This window comes from Lontra canadensis, unplaced genomic scaffold, assembly GCF_010015895.1.
Source record: "Lontra canadensis isolate GAN:19392208 unplaced genomic scaffold, GSC_riverotter_1.0 scaffold41, whole genome shotgun sequence".
Classification (NCBI taxonomy): Eukaryota; Metazoa; Chordata; class Mammalia; order Carnivora; family Mustelidae; genus Lontra; species Lontra canadensis.
In genome coordinates this window covers 1873488-1898229 of record NW_022631035.1, presented here as the reverse complement: position 1 = coordinate 1898229, position 24742 = coordinate 1873488, and the positions used below count along the sequence as shown (strand labels likewise).

General features: G+C 57.6%; 1 protein-coding gene across 2 annotated transcripts in view; it reads left to right on the top strand.

The window, feature by feature from the left end:
• The window catches only part of RPTOR (regulatory associated protein of MTOR complex 1), a 307386-nt gene that overhangs the window by 68982 nt on the left and 213662 nt on the right, over nucleotides 1-24742 (top strand). For both annotated transcript variants that reach the window (XM_032870426.1, XM_032870427.1), the window contains exon 3: nucleotides 8162-8244. In XM_032870426.1, the coding sequence (XP_032726317.1) occupies nucleotides 8162-8244 (83 nt within the window). The remainder of the gene's footprint in view (nucleotides 1-8161; nucleotides 8245-24742) is intronic.

Below are 24742 nucleotides of genomic sequence, written 5' to 3'. Positions count from 1 at the left end.
TGCCCTGTGCCCACTGGCTCGTGTGGCCCTTGTCTCGTGCTGCTGTCGAGTAGTCCTGACTTCCGGCTGCTGCTTTCCGCCCCGTCCGGGCACGGAGCACGCTTCCCAGGAGCCCAGTTCCCGTCGGCGACATCCAGATTTAGAAACTGGGATCTGGGTGCTGGTGTCCTCATGGGAACCAGTGCCTCGTTGCTCCCTCTCTCCCTGATGTGTGTGTGCGCACGCATGTGTCTGTGTACCCACGTTCACGTCTGTATTTCTGTACTGTGGGTGCAGCTTAAGAACCGTCTCCTTTCCAGCCCGGCAGGACTTTTCCGTGTTTGTATCTCCCTCCTCTGACAGCCTTGATACGGTTTCTCACATGAGGCGGCTTCTCCTCCCTGCTGTCTGCACCCCCGTCAGACTCCTGTATCCTGCCCGTTCCCCCACGGGTGTCTGTCCTCCTCCCTGCCAGGTCCCCAGGCCCTCCACGGAGATGCCTCTTCCCAGCCTGTGGACGGGCTCCGAGCCTCTCATCGCGGAGCGGCTGCCTGCTCGGCCGCGGCCCCGTGCTCCGGGCTCACGTAGGAAGAGGAGTAGCATTTAGAACAAGGGCTGTAGGTTTCAGGCGTGATGAGAGCGGCCGCGGGACCTGAGAGCTGGGGCCCAGCCGTGGAGATGGTGGGGTTGCATGTAGCAGGGGCTGGCGGTTCCGGGTGTTGGGAGCAGAGCTGTTTCCAGCTTCCAGGGGACAGCTAGAAAGGGGGAACTGGTCGGGGAGGGGGCTGGGGAGGTCGCCGGCCCAGAACCAGCAGCCCCCAGAGGAAGAGCAGCAGAGCCAGGGCCCTGAGGGTGGGGGGCGAGAGGTGCTGGACCGGGGGTTCAGGCGGTGAAGGACATGGAGTGGCTCGGCTGGCAGGGTGAGGCCACCCGGGGCCCAAGGATGGGTTGGTTCTGCCCTTTTCAGGATGTGTCATGGCTGTGGAAGGGGTCGCAAGGGAGACCCCCCGCATGGGCCGGGGGCGCTCCTGCTGTGAAGGCAGCCGTCCCCACGCGGTGGTCCCTCTCCAGCTTTGTGCGAAGTCCGAAGGGTTTGCGTCCGTCGGGACCCTCACCTTCCTCCTCTCAGCTGTTCATGTAGCAGGTCCTTGTCCGGCAGCGGAGCGGCGATAGCACCCACGTCTTGGCTGGGGACAGTGGTCACGGGGAGGGCAACGAGGCTCGGTGCCCACCCCGGGCCGCGTGGGAACCGCAGCGCGTCCTGTGGCCGCTTCTCTTCTGCCCCCATGCGCTGGCTCAGGAGTGAGGGGGGCCTGCGTCCTGCGCTGGTGCTGCCCTTGCGCCGGCCCAGGGGGCGGCTGCTCCGTGGCCAGAGGGTTCTAGCGGGCGTCTGAGAGCAGAGTGCTGGGCGCTCCTCTTCTTAAGCAGACGGTACCTGTGTCAGGTGACCGTGGAGTCTCCCGCGCTTCCCCTCAGGCCTGTGCAGGGGGGGCTCTGTGCCGGGGTCGGGGGCTTGCGGGATGACGGCTTTCTGGCCGCAGACGCACACACATCAAAGCACCAGAGACGGTCTGTGCTAGCGGACACTGCTCGGAGCTCGGGGCGACGGGTGCGGGTAGCTTGACAAGGGGCCAACTCACTTTCCAGTCTGTTCTGGTGGCCCCAGGCGTGCACTGCCAGCACACACAGGAGAGACTCTGAGCCCGGGCCTGGCCGAGTTCGGCAAGTGGCCCCTTAGGTGTTCTGATGGTGACAGCAGTCGTCGTTGCTGGAGAGCACAAGGAGCCGGTTTGCGGTGTGGCTCCCGAGTGCACGGGCTCCTCGCCGCCCCCCGGCGCAGGGCAGGCTCGGGCGCTCGGAGCCCCGCACGGCTGGCTGTCGACACTCTTTCCCCACGCCGGCCCTTCCACTCTGCCCGATAATAAGATGCTGTTTTATTTCATGGAAGTGACACTCAGCTCCTGTCAGAGAAACAGGGGAGAGGCTGTTTTGTTTTATGGCCGGCATTAAATGCTGCGGCGTGATACTAAAAAGCACCGCACTGAGGAACAGCGCGTGCCCGTACCTCTCGGAGAAATACCTGTTTGGAAGCGGGTACGGGTGAGCTGCCTGCAGAGCAGGGGCGAACTCATGTAGCTGAGAGGGTTTTCATGCTCCGTGACGGGAGCCCTGTGTCATCAGAGGTGAGAAGGCTGGAGGTGTGCCAGGTGCTGGGAAATTCTGGAATCCTAAGGAAATATTTGGGAGGCTTCTGGCGGCGTTTTCCTCTTTGTCCTCAGAGGAAAGTCTTTTCTGCTGCCCCCCCCATCCACGGGGGCACCGAGGGACGTGGTGAGAGCCACAGACGGAGTGACCGTCTTCGCACGTCCTCGGGTTGCCGGAGCCCTGGCCCGGGCCTCGTCCTTCGACTGTTACAGCAAACTCGGGGCGGCGTCGGTCAGGTTGGCCACAGATGCTCGCGAGGGGAACTTCCGCGCAGGCACAGAAGGAAGTGGGCGCCGCTCGTTGTTCGCAAGGAGCCTGACCAACAGGGCTGGGGCGCGGGCCTGGTGTCACCCTGGGCAGCCTGGGAGCTCAGAAAATGCTGCGGGGGGACGACTCACGACAGGCCGGGTGGAGAAAGAGGGGCCTTTGCAGGGGAGGCGAGGGCCAAGACCCCGAGGGGGAGAAGGGCCCCGGCTGTGGGGGTGGAGCTCTTGCAGCACAGGTGGGCCCCCCCGAGCGTCGGTGTCGGGGGCACCCACACCCGTTGGCCTAGTGCACGCCCAGGCCTGCCGTGGAGACCCTGTTTTCTCGGTCCAGTCAGACCGGGGGTATCTCTGTGTCCCCCGGAGGAGGCGTGCATAAGGGCTCGGGGCCTCCCCCGCCCCCCGTATGCAGAGAACCTTGTGTGAGCAGCGGGGCCTGCACCTTCCAGCCGGATCCCAGCCGTCCCCTCTGTGGCAGATCCTCCCGGCTCCCGGTGCTAGTGCAGTGACAGACGACGCAGGAACCCCATCTGTTTTCTGGCTGAGCAGCCAGTGGTCGGGGGGAGGCCTCTGTCCCGGCACCCACAGGCAGCGGGAGGGCCACGCCCGGCCACGAGCCAGAGCCTCACTGCCGGGGCTCCCCGCTCTGCCCCGCCTCAGCCAGGCGAAGGGCCTCCTCCGTGTGCTTCTAATGGTAAAATACGTGCGGGTGTCGTGGCTGGTACGGTTCAGGGCCACAGCAAACCACTTCTGATTTCACAGCGGGCCTTTGCCATGATTACTTTCTCCATCGAAAGTCGCTGCTCGAGGTTACACAGCTAGTTAGTGGCAGAGTCCTTGAACGCCAGGCAGAGAAATCTTACTTGGTCCAGGAGGCAGTACTAACGCGCAGTCAGCAAGCCCATGAGCAGATGTACAAGCTACAAAGAAGTGCACACGTTCTAGAGCATTGAGCGCTGCACGTTTTTAAGTTTTATTTTTTTAAAGATTTTGTTTACTTGAGAGACAGAGAGAGAAAGAGCACGAGCAGGGGAAGGACAGAGGCAGAGACAAACAGACTCTGGGAGGAGCCGGGAGCCGGGCACGGAGCTGCATCCCAGATCGTGACCTGAGCCGAAGTCCGACGCTTCGCCGGCTGAGCCACGCAGGTGCCCTTAGTTTTGAAGGACGGCAGGCGTGTGGGAAGGGGTGCAGATCCCGGTGCGGAGGTGGACCACTCTTCCCAGGCTGACCCGTTACCGGTCAAGAAACAATCTCAGCAGCGGCCCCCAAATCCAGCCCCGTCTCTCGTCCCCTCCCATCCAGCCCTGCCCCCGGTCTGCGCCCTGACAACACAAGTCACTTGTGCTTATTTTCACATTCTCCGGGTGGCAGCTCACTGCAGGTTTTTCCGGGGAGGAGGGACATCACAGAGGAATTGTTTCAAAAGGGCTCACCCGTGCTCATCTTCCAGTGGGTGGAGGTGACACCAGGTCAGCAGAGCCCTGCTTCCTGGGCTTCTGCCCTTCTCAGAATCTTCGCCAGGAGGAGGGAGAGTCTCCGTGCCGGCACCAGGTGCTGCGGTCGGGACCAGGACGTCAGTAGTTAGTGGTGGCACACCGGCTCCTCTGAAGGGAGATGGAGAGAACGGGGAGTTTTCAGGTTGGCTGACTGCCAGCATCATGGCCAGCCTCTGTGACCTTGACCGAGTCATCTGGCCACTTAGAACTTTAGGTTCTCTTCTGTGCCGTGCGGTGGGCTGTCTGTAGTTCCCGTCAACGTGAGGTTCTGTGCACCATGAGACCCAGGGGGCTTAGGCTGGAAAGCTTGCCAGAAGACTGCTGTAAAGCTCAAATTTCACACGAATGTCATGTACTGTCTCCTCTTCTCTTCCCCTCACCTTGCCACCCACTTCATTCACTCCGTAGAAGCCCCTGAGGGTGTCAGAGGAGAAATGTCTCGTTAGGACAGTGCTGTAGCCTCAGAGCCGGCCCTCAGATGGACCGGACCGTCAGCACCACCCTCCAGGAACTTTCTAGTTGATTTCTCTACTTGGTTGACTGCAGTGAGCTTGGAGTCAAGGCACCATCTCCCTGTCTCCCCGGTCCTGGTTCTTTCCCCCTTCCTGATCCCTCTCCTCCCCCGCCCCACTCTCTGTCCTACCCTTAGAGGAAACCATGTGGTTAATTGGCCACAGGGGTTCCCAGTAACGGGACTGATCCCTGCCTGATGAGTGGCCAGTGACTGCGCCTGCCCCTCCCTGGGAAGGCAGGAATTGTCATCCAGATTGGGGAGGGGGTAGGGGTGCTGCTCTCAGGTGCCTGTGACTAGTGAGGGGCCGCTGCCCTGGTGGCAGGTGCCCTCCAGCTCTGGCAGACACTCGGCATGCCCTCCTTGGGCACATGGGAGAGGATGGTGTGGGGCTGGAGGGCCTGGGCTTTCCGGGGGGAGAAGTCCAAGGAGAGGGCTGGCTCTGGTCCTTCCCCCCGGCTTGGGCACCGAGGGCACACCCAGGAGCTACTACTGATCAGTGTGGTTCCCGGACAGGCCTTTTATCTTTTTACAGAGGAAACCATTTCCAGTCTCTTTCACAGCCATAGCACTGGCCACGTGGATGCCGCACTCAAGTGTGCACAGACGTGCGCGAGCTCCCGCATTTGCTCTCCTGGGCTTGTGCACAAGGCGCGGCTGCTAGGAATGGCCTTTTGTTTGTTGATGCTGTTGCCTGCTTCCCTTTGCTTTGCTTGTGCTCTGCGGTGGCCCTGAATTTATTTTTCAGATTCCGACTTATTCGTGTCTCTGGCCCGTCTTGTGATTTCGATTACCACAGGGTTGATTGAGGTCATTTTAATTCTTTTGAGACCTTAGCACTGGGCTCCTACCAGCACAGAGGGATGAGGGTGAACTTCTAACTTCTTGAGTTACGCACGGATTGAAAGGAATTTCCCACACTTGCTCCGGGTAAGTTAGTTACACCCAGTTTTCATTTGGTTCCCTCAGCAGAGGCGCTCAGCCACCGACGGGGCTCTTGGCAGCTACTGCCTCGGACGCTCCAGGGTGGGGCCCGGCGTCCGCGTCGGGAAGAGTCCTCAGGACTTTGATGCTCTGGTGGTAAAGGTCCCTCCCGATTCTAAAATCCCAGTACTTAGTTTTATAATTCTCTTTTAAAAAATCAAAGTAATACGTGCATACGGCTTTAAAATCACACAATACTGAAAAGTATAATGAGAGAAAGCTGCTTCTTGTTCCTGCCCATCCCAGAGGGGGTGCTCTGATCCGTTCCTTTCTCATCCCAGTGTGTAATTTTCCCCGTGGTTGCACATTTGCCAGTTACTTTTATTTGCTAAATTTTTGGTGAACTTGCAAGTTTATTTTTTTACGTATATTCCAGTAGATCTGTCAAGTGCTATCAATAATTATCCCAGTGCTCAAGAAATCTGTTTGTTTTTAAAACAATACCGCCCTAGCTCCTGTTGGACGGGCTTTGTCTCTGGATCTGGTTCATGGACGTCTTGTGGTTTCTCTCTCTCTCTCTTTCCCTGGGTCCTTCACTGGCTTCTTTTGTGCTTTATTTCCCAAGAAGAGGAACACGGGCAGAGTTTGGAAGTGTTTGCGGGTCTGAAAAGGCCTGTGTTTTACCCTCCGACGTGAATATCGGGTGGTTGTTCTCATTCAAGATGTGAAGGCACTCTGTCTTCTGTCCAGCTTTCGGTCTTGTGGGGAAATCCAGACTCTCTCGGTTCTGATCGTTGGTGAGCTGATTTTTCTCTAAGGACTTGTTTTTGTCTTTGTTTTTAGCAGTTTGATTACGATGTGTCTGGATACAGATTTTCTAGGGTTAATCCTGTTTGTGCTTCACGGACCTTCTTGAATCCGTAAGTTGGCGTCTCTTGTCAGATGCGGGCAGTGGCCCTGCACTAGATCTTCAACTGCTTTTGAGCTCGGCCTGACTTTTCTCATTGTGAGACTGTGATGATGTGAACGTTACCGTCCCCTGGTCCCTTGGGGCTCTTTTCTTGGGAGCCATTCCCCTTCTACAGAGTGGGGTTGTACATTCTCGCTTGGCCCGGGGCTGTCCGGGGAGTGGAGGGAGACAGGGGGAGATTAGCTGAAACCCTCCTGTGTGTGGGAGGCAGCATTTGAGAAGGCGACTTTGGGGAAGTTGGGGCAGAATTAGCATTGGCACGTGGAAAACAAGGACAGCGAGGACAGCTCAGGGAAGGTGTAGGCTCGGCACTCTGGGTGGGCGCAGACACACAGGCTAAAGGGTGGGTGTCAGCCTTTGGACGCACGTCTGTAAGATCGCGTGATGGAGGGGCCGCCGACTGGCAGGTCCTGGGCCCAGGGAGGAGGGCGTCACGTGGTGGATGCGTCCTGGGCCCAACTGGCTGTCCAGCTGGATGTCCTTTTGGCCTGGAGGAGCAGCTGATGGGCCTTGGGCATTTGGCCACATTTTCTGGAAAATGAACAAAGCGAGTGGGCATTTTTGGGAAAACAACCAAAGTGTTTATAGCTGGTGATGAGATTTGAGATATTGGAGAACAAGATACAGAAGGTCTGCGTAGCTCAGTGATCAGTGCTTTCTCGGTGACAGTGATGATGACACAGAGTCATCCGCAGACAGAGGGTCTGTTCCAAGTGCACGACAGGTCCGTGGATTTTAATGCCACGGAGTATGGGCTCATTGCTATGGTTTCAGACTCCCCATTGCAGACAGCCTTAGAGAAGCTACCACGCGTCGAGTTTCGGTGCAGCAGCAAAGATAGCATGACTGTCTCAAGAGGCGATTTAAAGTGGCCTTCCCGCGGACGTCTGTGTGTGAGGTGGGATTTTCCCCCTCTGTGTCAGCCAGAACCCCATTTTGTAACAGTTGGAATCAGGCCCAGATGTGTAAGACCAGGTGTTAAAGACATGTGCAGAAAAGGGAGGGCAGTGCTATTCTCATTAGTTTTTTGTAAAAGTCAGTTTTCATAATAAGTATTTATGTTCAAAGGTAATGGGTTTGTTATTACTTTTATATGAATGAATACAGTTTTTAAAATTTCTCGTCTTGAGTTTGAATTCAGCAAATACCAATAGAGACAAGCACTTAAAAGTTGTTTGGCGTTCTTCAGCATTTTAAAGAGTGCAGGGGTGTCTGGAGACCACGTAAGTTTGAGAAATGGCTGGTTAGAGTTCCTTGCCCTAGAAGCCACTCCTGAAATGGGCGGATAAGCCACAAACACACAGGCGTGTTGACGAAACGTTCTTGTGGAGGAACCAGCACAGACAGAAGGCACGTAGAACGCGTCGCCTTGGTGGGTCCGTCTTCCTCCCGGCCCTCTGCGCGAGGGAAGCAGGGTGCGGCCCTCCCTTGGCCCCTCCTCTGCACAGAGGCCCCCGCCAGGCCCGAGGCCCACCCCGCACAGCCTGCCAGGAGCGCAGGAACAAAGCCGCGGGAGTGCAGGGCGACCCCGGGGCTGAGTGACGAGTGCAGGGAGGAGAGGGAACTTCACGGGCCAGCGAGTCTGACCAAACAGCCTTCCTCTCGAAAGGTGAGCAGGTGTGGCGTTTTGTCCTGTTTGGGGACATAGCTGTCCCCTCCATCTGGTTAAACACAGAAAACCCCCAGGTGTGTCTTCCTCGGTCCAGGGTGACTCTGAAGTGAGTGATGGAAGAGGAAACCAGGAGCGATAGGCTCAGCAGCGGAGGAAACGAATGGGTAACGGACTTTCTGCTTTTCATTGCTTCTTCAGATCCTCTGTCGATGGGGCCTCAGAAAGCTCTGGAAACCATCGGTGCAAATTTGCAGAAGCAGTACGAGAACTGGCAGCCACGGGTGAGTGCTCTTTGTTTGCTCCTCTCTTTTTTCTTACAGGGAGCTTCCATTCCCTGGTTTCAAACAGCCTTTGAATCCAAGCGGGAGGTTTTTACGGACCCTCAGCTCGCGTCCCTCCGTGGCTGGACAATCCTCGCTGCGCCCTCCCTCCCCAGCTCCGTGGACGCACCCTGTCGTGCATGAAGGTGGCCAGGCGCTGGCGGGGGCCCTGGGCGGGATGGTGTCTTGGCTTGTTTGGCCTGAGTTTCTCCCTACAGTCTTTAGGCGCTGAAAAGCATTTCTCGTGTTACTCTTAGATCACGGTTTTTCTCAGGAAACATGTTTTCAGTAACTTTCCTGCAACCTCAACGAGTTAGAGCTATTTCTCCTGTCTTCGATTTTCAAACAGTTGAGAAAAAAGCACTCAGCATTGAAAAGATGACACCTATTATATGCTTGGTCTTTGATTCAAAAGGTAGGGGTCTCCTTGGGAGGCAGCCGCCAATTACCATGCCTTTTGTTGCTTATATCTGAGGGTTCTGTGGTTTTGTTTTTTTAAAGAACAGTGGCAGGTTGCCTTTTACGATCTAAAGTTTTCGCCTGAACCACCCCAAGACCTGTGTCCTTTAGCCTTGCTCTTTAGCTGGCTTGAAGATGTACTAATTGTAGCAGCAGATTAGAAATTTGGGGTGTTTATGGAGGTGCTTTCTGTTCCGCTTTGTGTGGTGGGCTGGCTCTGGAGTCCTCTGCAGGGCACGACCACGCGGAACGTGGGCGGTGGTGGCCTTGCTCACGCGGCTCCCGGGAGCCTTTGTGGTCATTGCCCTTCCTTTTTGAGCGTCTGCCTCACGGAGGCAGGTGGCTTAGGGCCCGGTGAACCCTGTGTGCTTGGGCTTCATCTGTGGACTCCTCATCTGGGTGATCTGGAATTAGGGAGTCTTTGTACATATTTACATCCTAAGAGAGCAGTCAGAAGTGAATCTGTTGGTGCCTGTCACCGCGTCTGTGGGTCATTTCTCTTGCTGCCTATAGTCAGCATCGACTGAGTGGTGGCAACCATGTCCCCTTGTGTCTTAGGGGGCAGCAGGGTCTAACTTGTGGCGTTAACAACCGCGGACTCCCATTCTTCAGAAGCCAGATTCTTAGTGATGGTTTTGGTCTATGCCGAAGGGCTTTGCTTTTCCCTCTGTTAGATTTGTTACCTCTTGATGGTTATATAAAAACTCAGGAGCCTTTCTCGTGCGGGTATAATGCCTTTGGGGCTTGGATGAGGAACGGAGAGATATTTCCATGGTGAAACCCTTTAAAGACAGTTGAGGTGCCTCCTGTTGTCAGTAGAAACTTGCTTCCTTGAGGACTTGAAGGCAGTCCAGGGTCTCAGTGGCATTCTCCAGGGCCTTCCGGGTGCGCGTGCGGTTTGCACAGACTTCCGTCCGCGTGTGACAACACACAGAGCTGACGTCTGTCGGAAGACTTGACGTCACTGGCATCTGGAAGGTGGAGAACCAGCAATATTTAAATGTAGAAGAACGCCTTTCTCACTTACCCACATCTCACCATCTCCTGAGTTCGACTTCAGGCTTTGGCTTTTTGCTGGGTTCATTTATTTAAAGGAGAATGCAGCCAGATAAATTCAGATCTACCGACTGCGTTCTTCACCAACAGGCTCTGCTATTTTAATTACGTTCTTCCTTTTAAAGACGTATCACATGCGAAGATGTGGTCTTTCAGAATGTGGGGTCAGTATTTCCAGATACTGCCTGTTTATTCCCTTGGGCGTGATTTACAATTTCGGGGAGTGCTAGGAGTGGCTTTACTGCTAGCTTTACTATTAGCTTAACTTGGTAGGCATCAGCTAGTTCGTGCTCGCTGGCAGTAAGTGGAATCTTCGAAAGTAGAATCCATGATTTTTAATCTAAGTCTCTGTTTAAGAGTAGATCTCTCCCATGGCATCTGGAGGAGGCGTTACCGTGTAAGACAGCATTTACATATAGGCACACAATCACGGATGCAAAAATGACAGTAGACTCAGGATGGGGTTGAGAAGTCACCTTCTTGCAGTGGGGGTGGCCACGTGGGGCGAGTGGTAGCAGAGAGGGTACGGCCCTCCAGATGGACGTTGTTAGTCTGAGACACATGCTTGAGGTCCGTGGGCTTTGAAGAGCGGATCTGCAAGGGGGTGTTTTGAAGGAGAGACTCAGTTCACAAGGCTGGTCAGGGAGAGTGTTTCTGGATTGTAGGGTGCACCGGCGCGGGTGGGACCCCACTGGGGCTGGTTTGCAGGCGGGGACCAGAGCATGCCAGCCGTACCCAGGAAGGGGCCACTCATGTCAGCGGACTGGGCTCCTGAGCCCGCATTCAGGAAGTGGAACCATGGCGATGAATACTTAGTATTTTCCGCGTTGAACGTCAGGACGGTTGCGTTCATTTTTAAGTACGATAAAGGGGTTAAAATTTTGCTGCTTCCACCTGTTAGTGGGATGCATATGTTTGGAAACGAGCCTAAGGCCTGGGATGTGCCAGGAGGGCTGGCCAGGGTGGCTTGTGGGCTGTGCCTTGTGCGCTGGGCGGTCACGACATGTGCTCTGGGGTGAGCGGCGCTCTCCTCCGCTCTCTGGAAGCTCCCGTGGGTGACGGGAGAGGGAGGCCGGCCTCGCGTCGCCTCCCAGAGTTTGCACGAGACAGGAGACGATAAGCAAGCTCAGACGTTGGTGTGCCTGGTGGTGTGTTCCTAACTGTAAATCAGGGTCCTTTGGAACACTGCAGAGCAAAACACACAGCACTTGACTGTGTTTACGGGGCCCTCGAGTGCTCTGCATGAGAGAGTCTGAGGAACCACCTGCAGTAAAGCAACGGGAGTGTTAGGAAATCTCTAGACCTTTGAGGTGGACACCCCCAGATCTGATCTCCTCTTCCTCCGTGTCCTGTACTCTGAGGCTCAGAAAGGTGGCGCAGCTGGAAATGAGGTCCTGTTCATTAGTGTTGGCGTGCCTCTGCGTGCCTGTGCGTGGGCCACGTGGGACCGAGCTACCCCAGTGCCACTCAGAAGGGACAGAGAACCGACCACGGGAAACGTGCCCGCCTCGTGCCTGTGAGAGTCGGTGTCCTTCCTCGTGTGCTCTCCTCCTCCTTTTCTCGCTCCAGCTATGCAGGATTAAACGTTTTGGTAAAGGTGATTTGGGGTCAAGAAGGGATTCAGAGAAGCCATAGCGATGTTATTTTTTTCCTGAGGCTGCCAGACTGTCAGGCCCAGATTTTCTTTCCAGGCCAATTGAACCCTTGTCTAAATAATTTATCAGTTTGCCACCAGTGAAGCATTTCTTTTGATTAAATTTAAGGCTCTGCCTTACTACTTCGTAGGTACATAAATCTGTGTTCTGCAGGAGATGGAAGGAGGGATGCCGGCCGGAAGGGGGACAGACCTCACGCCTGTCCCAGGAAGTCCCAGCGGCCGTGTGACCGGGCGGCGGCAGCGGGGATCACGGAACAGGGCCTCCCCAGTGCAAAGTGTGTGTTTCTGAGGCTTTCTCTAGCAAGTCGGGCTTCCCGCGGTTTCGTGTGGCACATGATGGGCCTGAGCTGATGGGGGGGGCCGCAGTCAAGGGCCTGGTCCTGCCGCCCTCTCCCCACATCGCTGCCGACCCGGGAGCCGAGGGGGGTGGGAGCGTGTACCGCTCGCTGAGCCTCCCACCGTCGCGGCATCTGAAGTGACCCCGGCCCCTGACTGAGCGCCTTCCGTCCCAGTGACATCGCAGCGCTCGTGTCTACGCACCGGGACGGAATGTGCCCTTCGGCGCCTCCCTGGAACGTGCCTTGCTTGTCGTCAGAGCGTCTCCTCTGGGAGGCAGGTCTGTGGGTACGGCGGGGACCCGCAGGGTGGGCGTGCTGGGTAGTTCTGAGGCCCGCGTATGGCGCCCGCGTTCCGTCCCGGCCTCAGCTCCCCGTGCTCCCCTGGCCGCTCACGGCCGCTGTGCGGCTGGGGTGGGGAGGTCGGTGTGCCCGTTAGACAGACGCGTGTTACGCGCTCCCTACCCTGCAGGGTGCACGTGGGGGCCGGGAGTCTGTCTGGGACAGATCAGGGCCCCACTACCTGGCCATCAGCCCGGGGAGATTATGGTCACATTTCATCTGAGTGACAAAGGCCTTTCCTTCGGTTTTGATCGCGGAGTTGTGTGCGTGCCACGGAGAGCCAGCTTGAGCTGACCACGCTGCCTGCACCGTTGGGTGTGTGGGGGCGTCGGGGTGGTGAGGCCGTGGACAGCCTCGCTCACGCGGGGGCATTCGCAGGCGCGTTTTGCAGGCTTTAGGCACAGGCACTGTTGGCCAACCCCACTTAGGTTGCGGCGGAGTCAGGGGTAGGCGCTGTCCTTGCTTCTTCTCTGGGGCGGGGCTCACGGCGGGACCCTGGTCGCGGGGAGAGAGAGCGTCCGGCAGCCCGTCGCGCGACCTGCTGGCCGGTGCACTGGGAGGTGCTGGGGAAGGGCCCCGTCCAGCCAGGTTGCCGGTTGGGCTTTGTAGCCCGCCGTGCGTCTGGGTGACTCACAGCCCCGGCCTGCGGTGTCCTTCCTGGGGCTGGTCACAGCGCTTGGGACTTGATTCAGGGTGGGAGTACATGCAGAGCAGCGTACATGAAGGCGGGCCCCTGTCTCCCTGGACTCCCTTCAGGGTTCCGGAGTGAACTTGCACGGGACGCGGTGAAGACTCGTGGCTGAGCGGGTTCCACCTTGCCTCAGGGTTCTCAGAGCTGCTGGGGATTATCGAGGGAGGAGCCAGCTCTGCCAGTGCACTCTGTCCCCCCTCACCTGAGGAGGTGGTCCGGGTGGATGCGTGGAACAGGCCAACGTGGGCTGTTTGTTGTAGTGGCTCCTGTTGGGACAGTCACGCTGTGACCTCAGGCCCAAACTGACGTTGCGGTGCGGCCAGTGAGAACGGCCCTGAAGGGAGAGCTGTGGTCCCTGACCCACACCGCCATCCCGCCCTGCTGTCCCCCTCTCCTTCCTTGCCCAGCCTGGCTTCCTTTGCCGCGCGTCCTCACGCGGGCCTCACACTTGCTTGTGTTTCCGGGACACGCTGTGAACGAGGACGCACGACCACAGCGGGCGCTGGGGGGCGGCTCCTGCTCGTGTGGCTCCCGTCTGGCGTGAAGCACTTCACACCAGGGCCTGCTGAGTCTGCGTGATGGTGTCGGCAAAGCCTTCTGGTCCTCTTGCGGTCAACCGTTGGCCTTTGGCCGTGACTTTGTGCTTCCCTCGGAGCGTGGAGCTCCGTGCCTATGATGGACACCTCAGTTAGGTCTTTGCTGCGGCCTCGAGCGTGTCCCTGCACTCCACCTCCACCCCCTTCTCTCTCACTGCCCGTCCGACAGCTTCTCCACGCACCACGTTGGGGGAGAATCCCGATCTGTGCTCCTGTGCGGCCCTGTCCCCCGAACCCCTGTTTCTGCCCAGCTCCTGCTGCTAACCCGCCTGCCAGCGCATTCCAGCGGCGCTCAGAGGCGGCGGCCCTCGGCCATCGCTCAGCAGCTTCGAGCACCACCGATGAACCGTAGAAAGCCCACAAGCCGTTGAAGGAGGAGGGGGAGGGGGAAGTGGGGTTGCAGCTGGTCTGGAGGGTGCGCGGCTTGCAGGGCTAGACCCTGGCTGTCTGCCGCGGTCTGAGGGTTGCCCCTCTTTGGGCTGCTGGGGTGTGGTCCCCGTGGTGACTCCGGCCTCCGCAGTCACCGGGCAGCCGGAGCAGACATGTGACGGTGCTCCTTGGATCCAGGCCCCCACGGCTGTGAGTGGTGCAGTGCCACACGGATGCGAAGCCAGGGCCGCTGTCGGGAGTTGGGTTAGTCAGACGTCCCCGCACGCCCCTCATGTCCCTGCGGCAGAGGTCACCGGCAGCCCCTCGCTCCTTGCCTTCTGTGGGCAGGGGCGCCTTCCGGGCAGGGAGGGCTGACCGGGATGGGCGCGTCCTTGCTGCCATGGAGGGGGGCGGGGGTGGGTGTCCTGGGATCGTGGGAAGAACACGCACTTGTTGAGTTGTTGGTGTGTCGCTTCCTAGAAATGGAAGTGGAGCAGTTAGCGTGGAACCGAGGGTTTGTAAGTGAGAAAGGAGGCTTAGCGGGGAGAACAGGACAAGGCAGGCTGTGGCTCCCGAGGGGCCCAGTCCTACACCACCCGGCACCCCTGCTCTGGGCCCTCCTCCTGCCCACCTCTGTGCAGGGACTCGCTGGCAGTATCGTGTTTTTACAGAGAAACCGGGCTTAACTCTGTCCTTAAGCCTGTCAAGGATCCGGTCTGTCCTCTTCGCGATCTCTTTCACGGGAGAGCCGTCTCCGGGTGTGACAACTTGCGAAGGACGAGGATCGGGCGCTGCCTGTCTGCGCTGTAACCCTGCCGCTCAGACGTCTGACAGCGCCGGTTTCCTGTGCCTCGGCTTCCTGAGTTAACCCGGAGCCCCCAGGCGCTGAGCGCTGCGAGGCCGCTCCCTCCGGAGGGCGTGCTGGGGAGGGAGGTGGGGACGTGTGAGGAAGTGCCGGCTCCGGGAGGGGAGACGCTACGGAGCGTGCGGCGGTGGGGCGCAGAGTCTGGGGGCGGCCGCGACGAGCCCACCGTATGCTCACCATATGTGCCTGGAGGGTTGTCAGATCCGGCTCCAGCCAGATGAGAGCGTCGGATCCAGGGGTATCGCAGACTGGAGGGGAGTAGCCGCTTCTGCTCGCTTGACTTCGTTCCATCGGGAAACCAGATGGCGCCATGGTGGTGGTGAATCGGTGTTCACGGCGGCTGCTGGGTGCCCTTCTCTTAAATGTCAAGGAGCTGCTGGTTGGTGTGCTACGGAAGGGAGCTTTGAGGCGTGGGGACGGCACTCGCAGCGCGCAGGACGGAGCAGTGGCACACCGCGTGGCCGCGCGCCTGGCCTCCCTTGCTCAGCGTCCGGGTCACTGCTCCCGCGCTGTTGCGTGCGTCGGCACTGTCGTCCCTCCTGCGGCTGGGTGCGTTCACTGGACGGACACCCCACATTTGTGTGTCCGTGTGCTGATGGACACTTGTGCTGTTGCTGCCCCTCGGCCCTCGCGAGCGACGCGGCTGCCAACGTCTGCGTGCGAGTGTGCGGGACGTGTGCTTTCAGCATTTCCTGGCGTCTCCCTGGGTCGTGGGTGACTCCGTGTGGACCTTTCTGGGGAACTGCCGTAGGGCCGTACCGTTTTCCATTCGGGCAGTGTGTGAAAGCTGCTTCTCCCTGTCCTCACCGACACTTGTCATTTTCTGTGTGTTTTGTTTTAAAACTGTTATGGGAGACTTGGGTGGCTCAGTTTCTTTCACGTGCTTATCCGTCGCTTACTTGCACAGCTTCTTTGGGAACATCCTGTTCTCCGGTTGGGTTATTTGTCTTCTGTTGAGTTGTGAGAGGTCACATGGAGATTTTTAAACTGACTGAGCCTGAGTTTTTGTTGGGAGAACTAACGTCCTGTTCAGGTAACGTGCGTGTTATTTGCTGACAGCCTCATCGCAGCGTTCTAAGGCCTAAAATAGTCTCTGGCCTGTTCAATTTGTCCCACTTATAAAATGTTTATTAAGAGGTTCTAGGATGACAAGAGCACACGGACCGTAATTAGTATTTTAACATGTATTCCACATGGTTCGCTAGGCATTTGGGCTTAAAAAGCAGTGGTCGCTCAGCCTGGGTTGCATGATATGGAGAAACTTCCTGTCGAGGTCAGCGGGTGTGGAGTGGTGGGGTGGTGACCTTTGTGGGTTGCGGGGGCCAGCAGCCGTCAGGGGCACTTGCGAGCTGGTGGCTGGTCGCCGACATGCTGTGCCCCCGGGTCTCTCGTCTCCTTCCGCTTTACTAATCCTGCGCATCATCCCTGGACCCCTCGGTCCCCAGTGACTGGATTTTCTTCTCTGACGTATTTGTCTGTTGGACACGTTTGCTGATTGCCTGCTCAGGGGAGGCCCTGCCTGGGCGCAGGGTCCCGGCACGACCCCGACGCTGCCCCGCCCCACGGGGCTCACACTCTGGTGGTTGTCCCCCTGCGTCCTGTCACGGTCATGGTGTGTGAGGCCGTGAGCCCCTGGTTCTAAGCTCACCTTGTGGCCGCTCCCCTTGTGGCCGCTCCCCTCGACGGCTTCAGCCTCGGCTCTGCCAGCTGCGTGTTTGGTTGGATCTTCAAGATTCATTTCCCCCCAGGAGAGCATTCACCTTTCTCTAGGGGGCCAGGCTGTGGGGTGGAAAGGCACGTACGACCCCAGGGGAGAGACCAGAAGACATGGAGAGGAGAGAGTAAGGCCCCCAGTCCCCGTGCCTTGAGCACCCCTGGCTCCCTCAGCCTGTGGTCGGCCCACTCTGCCACTGATCCCACATAGGCCGTGGCTGCCCCCCAACTCCATCTCACTGCAATGAAGGGAGCCCCCAGAAAGCTGGGGGTGCCTGAGGGCTCCTGGGGCACACCCTGAGTTTGACGCAGGCAGGACAGCCCCTTCCGAGGCCTTGAGCCTGGGGCAAGCTGAGGGCCCTTTGTGTCCCCGTAAGGAGGTGTGCTTACCTGAGGCAGATTCTAGCCTGCCTTTCCCTGCGGTTCCCAGCAAAGGGAGACTGATGGTTCCAGCGTATTCTGCATGTCCTGCGTTCACGGGCCGGTCTGTGGATGGATCCCACAGAGAGACCTGAGGTTCCTGCCCCGTATGCGGCTGTGACCCGGGGGCCCGATGACAGAGGGCTGATTTGGCATGTGACTGGGAGGATCATACAGGGCTCCTGTCGGGGGCAGGGGCGTGTCTCTCGTGTAAGAGCTGCAGGTAGGGCATTTTCCTTGATGGATTTTTAGTTCTAAGTTTTGCTTTTATAAAGACAGTTCTAGCCAAATTTGAGTAAAATCCAAGGAGAGAACCCAGACAGCTGAGAAGTACCCCAGGCTTTGAGGAAATTGAAAGGGTCATGAAGGACGCTTCACAAAACTTTGCAAATAAATAGGGAAACCTGAACTGGGTGCAGAATTTTCTAGGAGAGTTAAATGGCCATGACTGACTTCAGAAAAGATAGAAAAGCCGTAAACGTGGGAGAGACTGAGAATGTTACCGAAGGGTCTGCCCCGAGTCCTCTCGGGCGCAGGTGCGGACTCCTCCGTGGGACTGGACGCGGCGGTGAGGCCGGCGCAGCTTCCGCTGGGGGCGCTGGCTGCGGCCTCCAGTCAGAGGGGACAGTGGTTTTGTTGTGATTTGGATGTCTTCATCCGAGCGTCGGTCGTCATGATCAGTGCATGCCCAGGGGTAAGTGAACACCGACTCACTGACAGAGAGGGCTGCGGGTAGTGGACGAGATCATGAGTTCTGCCGTCCTCTGCTCAGGACGGTGATGGTCTGGATGGTGGGGTCCGCACAGGATGCCCCACTGTCCTGGCGCTGTGTCTCTCGCAGGAGCACAGGGAACTTGGGAGCAGAGCAGTCTGGGGCAGTTAAGTATGGCCTAGGGTTTTCTAGGCCTTAATAACCCTAAAGAAGTCCCTTTGTTTACAAGCACTGTCCTTCAGCATTCGCCTGGCGGCTGGGGGACCTGTGTACGCCCCACTGAACACTTGTGACCTTGGGTGAGGCTCCAGAATTTATTTCCGCTTTGACGCGCTCTGCTCTGAAAGGGCTTTATTCTCATCTACTTAACCTGGCAGAAAAGTCTTAACCTGGTTATCGAGGACACCCAGATTATCTTCTTGAAGGTGAGCATTTTGGACAACGTTGGGCCTCATGTCCCCAAAACACAGGCTTCAGGAGCTGGGCCTCGTTCAGGGTCTCTCCGTGTTTTCGTGCTTGTGAAAATCAGAAGCGCCTTCTTTTCACAGCTCCGCTGCTCCTCGTTTTACTACGACCGTGTTTCTCTTTGCTCAGCTGATGGGAGTTCTTCTCCGTTATCGTTGAGGGGGACAAGGAGCAGGGGACTGAGGCTCGTGGGACTCTGCAGACGCTGGACGTTTGTACGGGGGCTTTAGCCAGTGACTCACTCGGGATGGGGGCTCCAAGGGAGAGCAGGTCTCAGCTTTGCTGAGTGGATGTCGGCTCCCAGCAGGGATGGCTGCCTGGGAGGAGAGGGCCAGAGTTTCCAGGTCTTGGGGCCGCATCTTTTACCCCTTGGCTCACGTCTGTCTGTTGCATCTGGCTTTGATCACCGGATGCCCTGCTGATTCGCCTTTGAGTCCCCAGAGTACTCTGCAGGGGCTCGGACAAATGCACAGGGTGGGAAGCCTCTTTACTTCCCAGGTGGCCTGAGCCGCTCTGCTCGGCCCATCTGGGGTGCAGCCCGGACTGCAGATGGCAAAGGAGGCCCTGCGCTCGGGTGGGGGTGGTCTCTGGAGGCCGACCCGTCCACCTACAGGTTGCAGAGGACCTTGTCCTTCTGTTGGAGTATCTCATCCGTTTCTTCTCATGTAACGGTGGGCACACCTGGGTGTGCCTCTGGCTTCCTCTTTTTAATTTTTGTCTCATCTACTCTTTATTGCCTTCTCCCTTGACTTCCTTTGCATTAATCAGGTTTCAGAATATTGTTCCCCTTCCGCTTCTCTTCGGGACGCAGTGAAGAATGCGTGCTGGGTGCAGGTGTCGGGGTGCCCCCAGGGCAGCTGTGCGCCCGTCCGCACCCCGTCCTTCTGCCAGTGCCACAGGGCGGGGCCCCAACTCTCTCTGCCCTGTCCCGGCCCCAACCCATGCGGCTGCCTGCGAGGTTGGTCCCTGTGTGACTTGTGCCACGAGGCAGCACTGCTGTTGTTTGGGGCGGCCGGTGGTACGCAGGTGTATGCGTTTACTCCCCGCTTTGGGCACTCTTTCCCCTTCATGCATCTTTGTCTTTTCTGGGATCATTTTCCTTCAACCTGGAATGTTTAAAATATTTTATTGTGAATCGGCTGACAACATGTTCATTTAGTTTTTGTTTATCTGAAAATGTTTTTTTGGGGGGGGGGTTTGGTGGGAAGGGGCAGTGGGTGAGGGAGAGACGTAATCCCAAGTATGGGATTGAGCCCAGCGGAGCCCAGCGTGGGGCTCAGTCTCCTGATCTTGAGATCATGACCAGAGCAGAAATCAAGAGTCGGACGCCCGACCGACGGAGCCGTGCGGGTGCCCTGGAAATGTTATCATTTTACCTCTGTTCCAATCTGAAGGACAGTTTTGCTGGGTGTGGAACTCCATAGCAATTTTCCTTCCAGTTTAGAGGCGGTAAAGCGCGCTCCTCTCCTCTCCGGGCTTCCATCATCTCCTGTTCAGCAGCTGGCCGTGCGTCCCACCCCTCTGGCCGCTCGCGGCCTTTCCACCCAGTACCGGGAGCTCGTGGGTGTGGCTACGGGAGCTCGTCGTGTGGGGGGCTCCTTCGCGGCGGGCTTGCGGGCTGTCGCCAGCGCCCTGCAGACTGTTCTGTGTGCCGCCTCCGCTCCGGGAGCTCTGCTGGCTGCGTCAGACCCTCCGTCCTGTCCCGAGTGCAGCTTTCTCTCTGTTCAGTGTTGTTTTTTCCTTCCGTGCTTTCGTCCGGGCGTTTTCTCCCGACCCCATTATAGTCACAGATGCTCCTCTGCTCTCGCGTCCGGGCTCCTGTTCAGCCAACCCGCCGACTTTTATATATTCCGTTGTATTTCTCTAGTCCGTAATTTCCATTCGGCTCTCTGTGCATTCCCGGTCTCTGGGGAAACCTTGCACCATGTTACTCACTGTCTTGAACACATCGGCTATCCGTGCTCAGACGCCCTTTCTTTTTACGTGAACATCTCCGAGATTGGGAGGCGTGTTTCCAACAGTGCTGACATCTGGCTGTGTGTACCGAGTTGTCAGTGCTGGCGTGGCCAGGTGTGAGTCCGTGGCATGACTGCACGTGGTCTGTGTTTCAGCCAGCTAGCGGAGGGGGCTCAGTCCTACGCGGAAGGCCTGTGGATGGGGGTCTGGACGTGGAAGAAGCCCCCGAGAGCACCGTGGAGATGGTACGCCACCCACACTCGTGGCCCGCGGTGAGGCTGAGTGGAAATGTGGAGTTGACTCAGAGAGCGGACCTCCAGGCGCGTGCGAGAGGCGTGTGGGGCACCTGAGCCAGAGCACGCGGAGCGAGCATCTTGTCTGTCTAAGCCGATGGTAGCTCTGGTCCCGGGTATCAGGTAATAATTCCAGCCGGTGACAAAGCACCGTGTCAGAGCTAAATGGTCAGTTTTTTTTTTTTTTTTTATTAGTGACACATGAAGCAATGATGCGTCTTACAATTTTTGGCATCTTGAGTTTTATGGAAAAAAAAAAAAACCACCATCTATTTTATACAGATCATGGCCATACTTTTTGAGGCGCAGAGCTGGGGACAGAATGGGGCTCCGTGGAGGTTAAGAATGCAGAGAATCCCACTGTACCCTGGGGGCTCTTCCCCCTCCCCGTTTTCCTGTTGTCTTTGTATTCTTCTCTCCCTCAGCAAAGGATTTGCAGGGATCCTGCCTATGTGGCTACGGAGGCGAGGCGGTGACGGACCCATGGTCACCACACTCCTGATAGGTGACAGGAGATCCAAGTTAGTGTCCTTTTGCCCAGAAATCCCGGATGCAGCCAGCCCCTCGAGCCGCGCTCCCCAGACCGTCTCCAACGCCCCCCTCTCTTCCACTGCCAGGAGTGGAGGGGACAGAGGGGAGGCTCGAGGCCAGTCGTGTTTGGGTGTGGCCGACCTGGTGTAGGTTAAGTTTCCGGGCGATGGGAAGTGAGTTGTTAGAGTCAGTATTGATACTGGGGCCTTCGGTGGGACAGACAGACACGAGGGAGGATAGGGGGCGTGCACGCAATGTTGCATCTCAAGCGTGGGGTGGGACCTGAGTGGAGCCTCAGACTGGCCTGCTCCTGGCCCAGCGCCCAACGCCTGGGGTTCTGGTGGGGCTGATGCTGAGTTGCTCCGTCAGCCTGGGGAGAGCCGGCTCTTTGCAGCCACAGCCATGCGTGCTTTCCTGTTGCAGCGGGGCTCGGGAGACCTGACGCATCCCCTTAAGGTTCTGACGAGTTTCCGGTTTCCGTTGCTGTCGGGAAAGAGCGCTTTCCCCGAGCGTCTCCTGTGGGTTCGTCGAATGGTACGTGAGAATGCGGTTTCCTGCTGCGCGCCAGTTGTCACGCTGTCAGCAGGCCCTGTGCTCTGTGGCCCTGACGCGGGTTGTGACGGTGCTGTGACGGTGCTGTGACGGTGCTGTGAGGGTGCTGTGGCGGCCTCGGGGTGCCGGGCCCGGCGCTTTGCGCCCCCGGAGACTCTGCGCCCGCGCGGCTGGGCTGCCGGGATGCAGTCAGAAGCCCTGGCCCGCGGGTGTTCGGGAAGGTCCGCGCCGGTTCTGCTTTTGTAGATCTCACGGCTCTTCGGGTCTTTGGACTTTGGAACGTGCCTTCTCCTGCGTGCCATCCCGCAGACGCCTCTTCCAGCAGTCAGCGGATGCCGCGCGGAGAAGGGATCGCGCTGACACTCTGAAGGCGTTGGCTGGGTGAGCCCTGAGAGCCGTCTGCACCCCTGGGGGCAGAGATCACCGGTCCCCGGGAAGCACAGACTCCCCGCCCGGGCGGCCAGCGGCGGCAGGCCTGGTCCTGACATTTGTGCAGAGGGTCACGGGCTGGGGCACCTGCCCCTTCCCGCGCGACGTGGTTTCTGAGACACGGCCGTCTTGCTGCGTGTGTCCGTTGCTCATCCCGGTCCGTGACCCAGGAGCAGCTCGCGGTGTGGCTGCACCACAGTTTGTGGTGCCTTCCCCAGCGGGGGCGCGTCTGGCTGATTCCCAGCGGTCGGCTGTCACGAAGAAGGCCGCTGTGGATGTCGGTGTGAAAGTCCTCGGTGGGCGTGTGTGTTCATTTCTCTCAGGGACCCAGGACTGGGACTGCAGGTCAGGGGCCGCCGTCTGTTTTCTGTTGTGTTTTGCAAGTAGCTCTAAATTGGAAGGTGACAAAGGTCCTGGTTGCCCCGCAGAGCCGGCGGTCTGCAGGGAAGTCTCGCTCATGGTTGTCTCCACGGGCTCCAGACGCTCAGGGGCGCAGGCAGGAGCCGGGAGGCGTGCGGCTGTCTTTGCAGCAACCCTTAGGCTGGGCACTGGACGTCCTTTTCCTCTCCAGTGGTGCCCATTCCCCAGCGGTGGGGAGGAGGAGGCCATGTGGGCTTATAAATATGGCACGGTTTAGGAAATAATAGATTAATTGCTTTGACCCACTGCTGGGCCGGAAAAGAGAAGGTGACCCCTTGGGACGCCCCCTGCAGAGGGGACTCTGTGGACTGGGCCGTGGGCCTTCCCTTAGTGTTCTCCAGGCTGGGCTGCGCACACGAGCACGGCTGGCAAGCCCCCGAGCAGACCCCGGTCCTCCACAGCGCTGTTTCCGGGCTTTGTCCTGGCCGCTTGGGGTTCTCAGGACCCCACTGCTCCTTACAGGTTTTTGCCTCTGCAAACAACTCATCCAAGAGAACTGGCCCTCCACTCTTTTCCTCTCCACTCCTGTTCTCTCCCCTCTCCTCCCCTTCCTTTCCCCTGCCCTCTCTTCTTTTGCCCTCCCTTCTCCCCTCCCCTGCTCTCCTTCCCTCCCCTTCCTTCTCCTCCCCTCTACTCTCTTCTTCTGACCTTTCTTCTCCCCTCCCTTCTTTTCCCTCCCTCCTCCCCCTCCCCTTCCTTCCCCTTACTCCTCCTTTTCCTCCTCTCTCCTCTCTCTTCCTCTTCCCTTACCCTGTCCTTCCCTCCTCCTCCCTTCCCCTTCCTTCCCCAGCCTCTCTTCTTCTGCCCTCCCTTCTCCCCTCCCCTGTCCCCTCTCCCTCCCCTCTCCTCTTCTCCCTCCCCTCTTCCCTCCTTTCCTCAGCCCTTTGCCCCATCTCTCCCTGCTCCCCTCCCGGCTGGTCTCCTAAGGAGCACTTTGTGGCACTCAGAGTCCTTGGCTGTAGCTGCTGGGAGGTGTTGGTCAGTGAAGAGATGAGACAGTGAGGAAGGAAAGGAGCTCACGTCCCGGAAGGAGTCGTGCCTCTTCTGCGTGCGGTTAGAGGAGCGAACATTTATAATAACGCTGTTAACTGCAAAGTGCCCGAGATAAATTTATAGTGTTCATTTGCTTCAGAAAGACTGGAAATTTTTCTTACAAGGAGAAGTGTGTTTTTTTAAGTTTTATGTCCAGAATATTGATATAGTTTTCATCCATGTTATTCCTCAAAAGGAATCAAAAAAGTTTCGTCTTTTTTTCTGAGTTACGGAAACCTTCTAGATTTTGTCTCTTTTTATTTTATTTTTTTGGTAGTATTCCTCTTTTCTTCCCTCATTTTTCTCTGCCAATTAAAGTCCTTGAAAGGAAATCTCTGAGGTACCGTTGCCGTTGCTGAGCAAGGGCGCTCGGACTAGGGCCTGCGTTTCCCTGGGATTCCTCCTCATTGTCCTAATTAGCCCAGCGCGGCTGCTCCGCGTCAAAGACTCCGGTTTTTGGAGCAGCGGTGAGACAGGGCAGCTAATCAGAGACACTGCGTAGTTACTAGGCTGCGTCCCGACCACCGTTCTGAGAAATTTCCCCTTAAAAGTGGTGTATCAGACCCTCGAGGAGGATCTTTGTAGGAGTGGGGAAGTCTCACTTGTCTGCCGGCCCCCAGACCACTCCTGGTCTTTCCCTCCAGTCTCTGTCCACGAATTCTGCATCTGTTGTGATCTCGTGACCGTTATTCACGGGTCTCGCAGGATGGGGGAAGGAGGAGGACAGGCTTTTTATTTTCAGTGATTCTCTCCAGAGAACCCTGTTTTCCACCTCTTTCAATATGAAATACTTGGTATTACCTAAAAATTACCTTTCTTCAAATTTGGGTCTCAAAAATATATGCCTTTGATTATTCCCCTCTCTTCCTGGTACGAACTTGAGACGACTCTGTTCCCTCCCATCTTCTGGTGAAGACATAGCGATGGAGGGAGGGAGGAGGGTCCTAGGGCAGGCGGCTGGTGTCTTCAGGGCAAACGAGAAGGCTTATTCAGCTCGTAGGGAGCGGAAGTGAGACTGCCGGCCCCGGGAGAGGCAGGAACATGACTCACGCCGACTTGATTCCGCGCAACAAAATATTGAGTGTTTGCCATATACGGGGCACTTTGCCTGTTGCTGTGGTTGTGAAGATATGATGCTTCCTTCTGGCAAGGAACGGCAAGCCTTGTAGGGAAAGTAGACAGTAATTCATTGATCGGTTCATGCATTTAGCGGCAGCGTGTGTCGGGGTCACACGACTCTCAGACTCTGAGTGGAACCAGATACGGTTCCTGCCACTGTTCATCACGGAGCGTAGCGGGGCCCACATACAGCAGCCATGCCATTGTAGCAAGGGGGGTGACAGCAGGCCGAAACGAAGATCCAGCCCCCGAACAGGGTGGCGGGCGTCCTCCCCGGACATCGTGTGGAATCCCGTCGTGTTCCTGACCAGAGGCTTGCTGGCCGGCGTGCTCCCCGCCTGTCCCCAAGGAGGCATTAGAGCTGTTCCAGCAACTCCTGGCCATAGTGTGCTCGGAGAAGGGGTGGGGTCGTTGCCACTCGCCGATGCGGGCTGCCTGCTTAGGGCA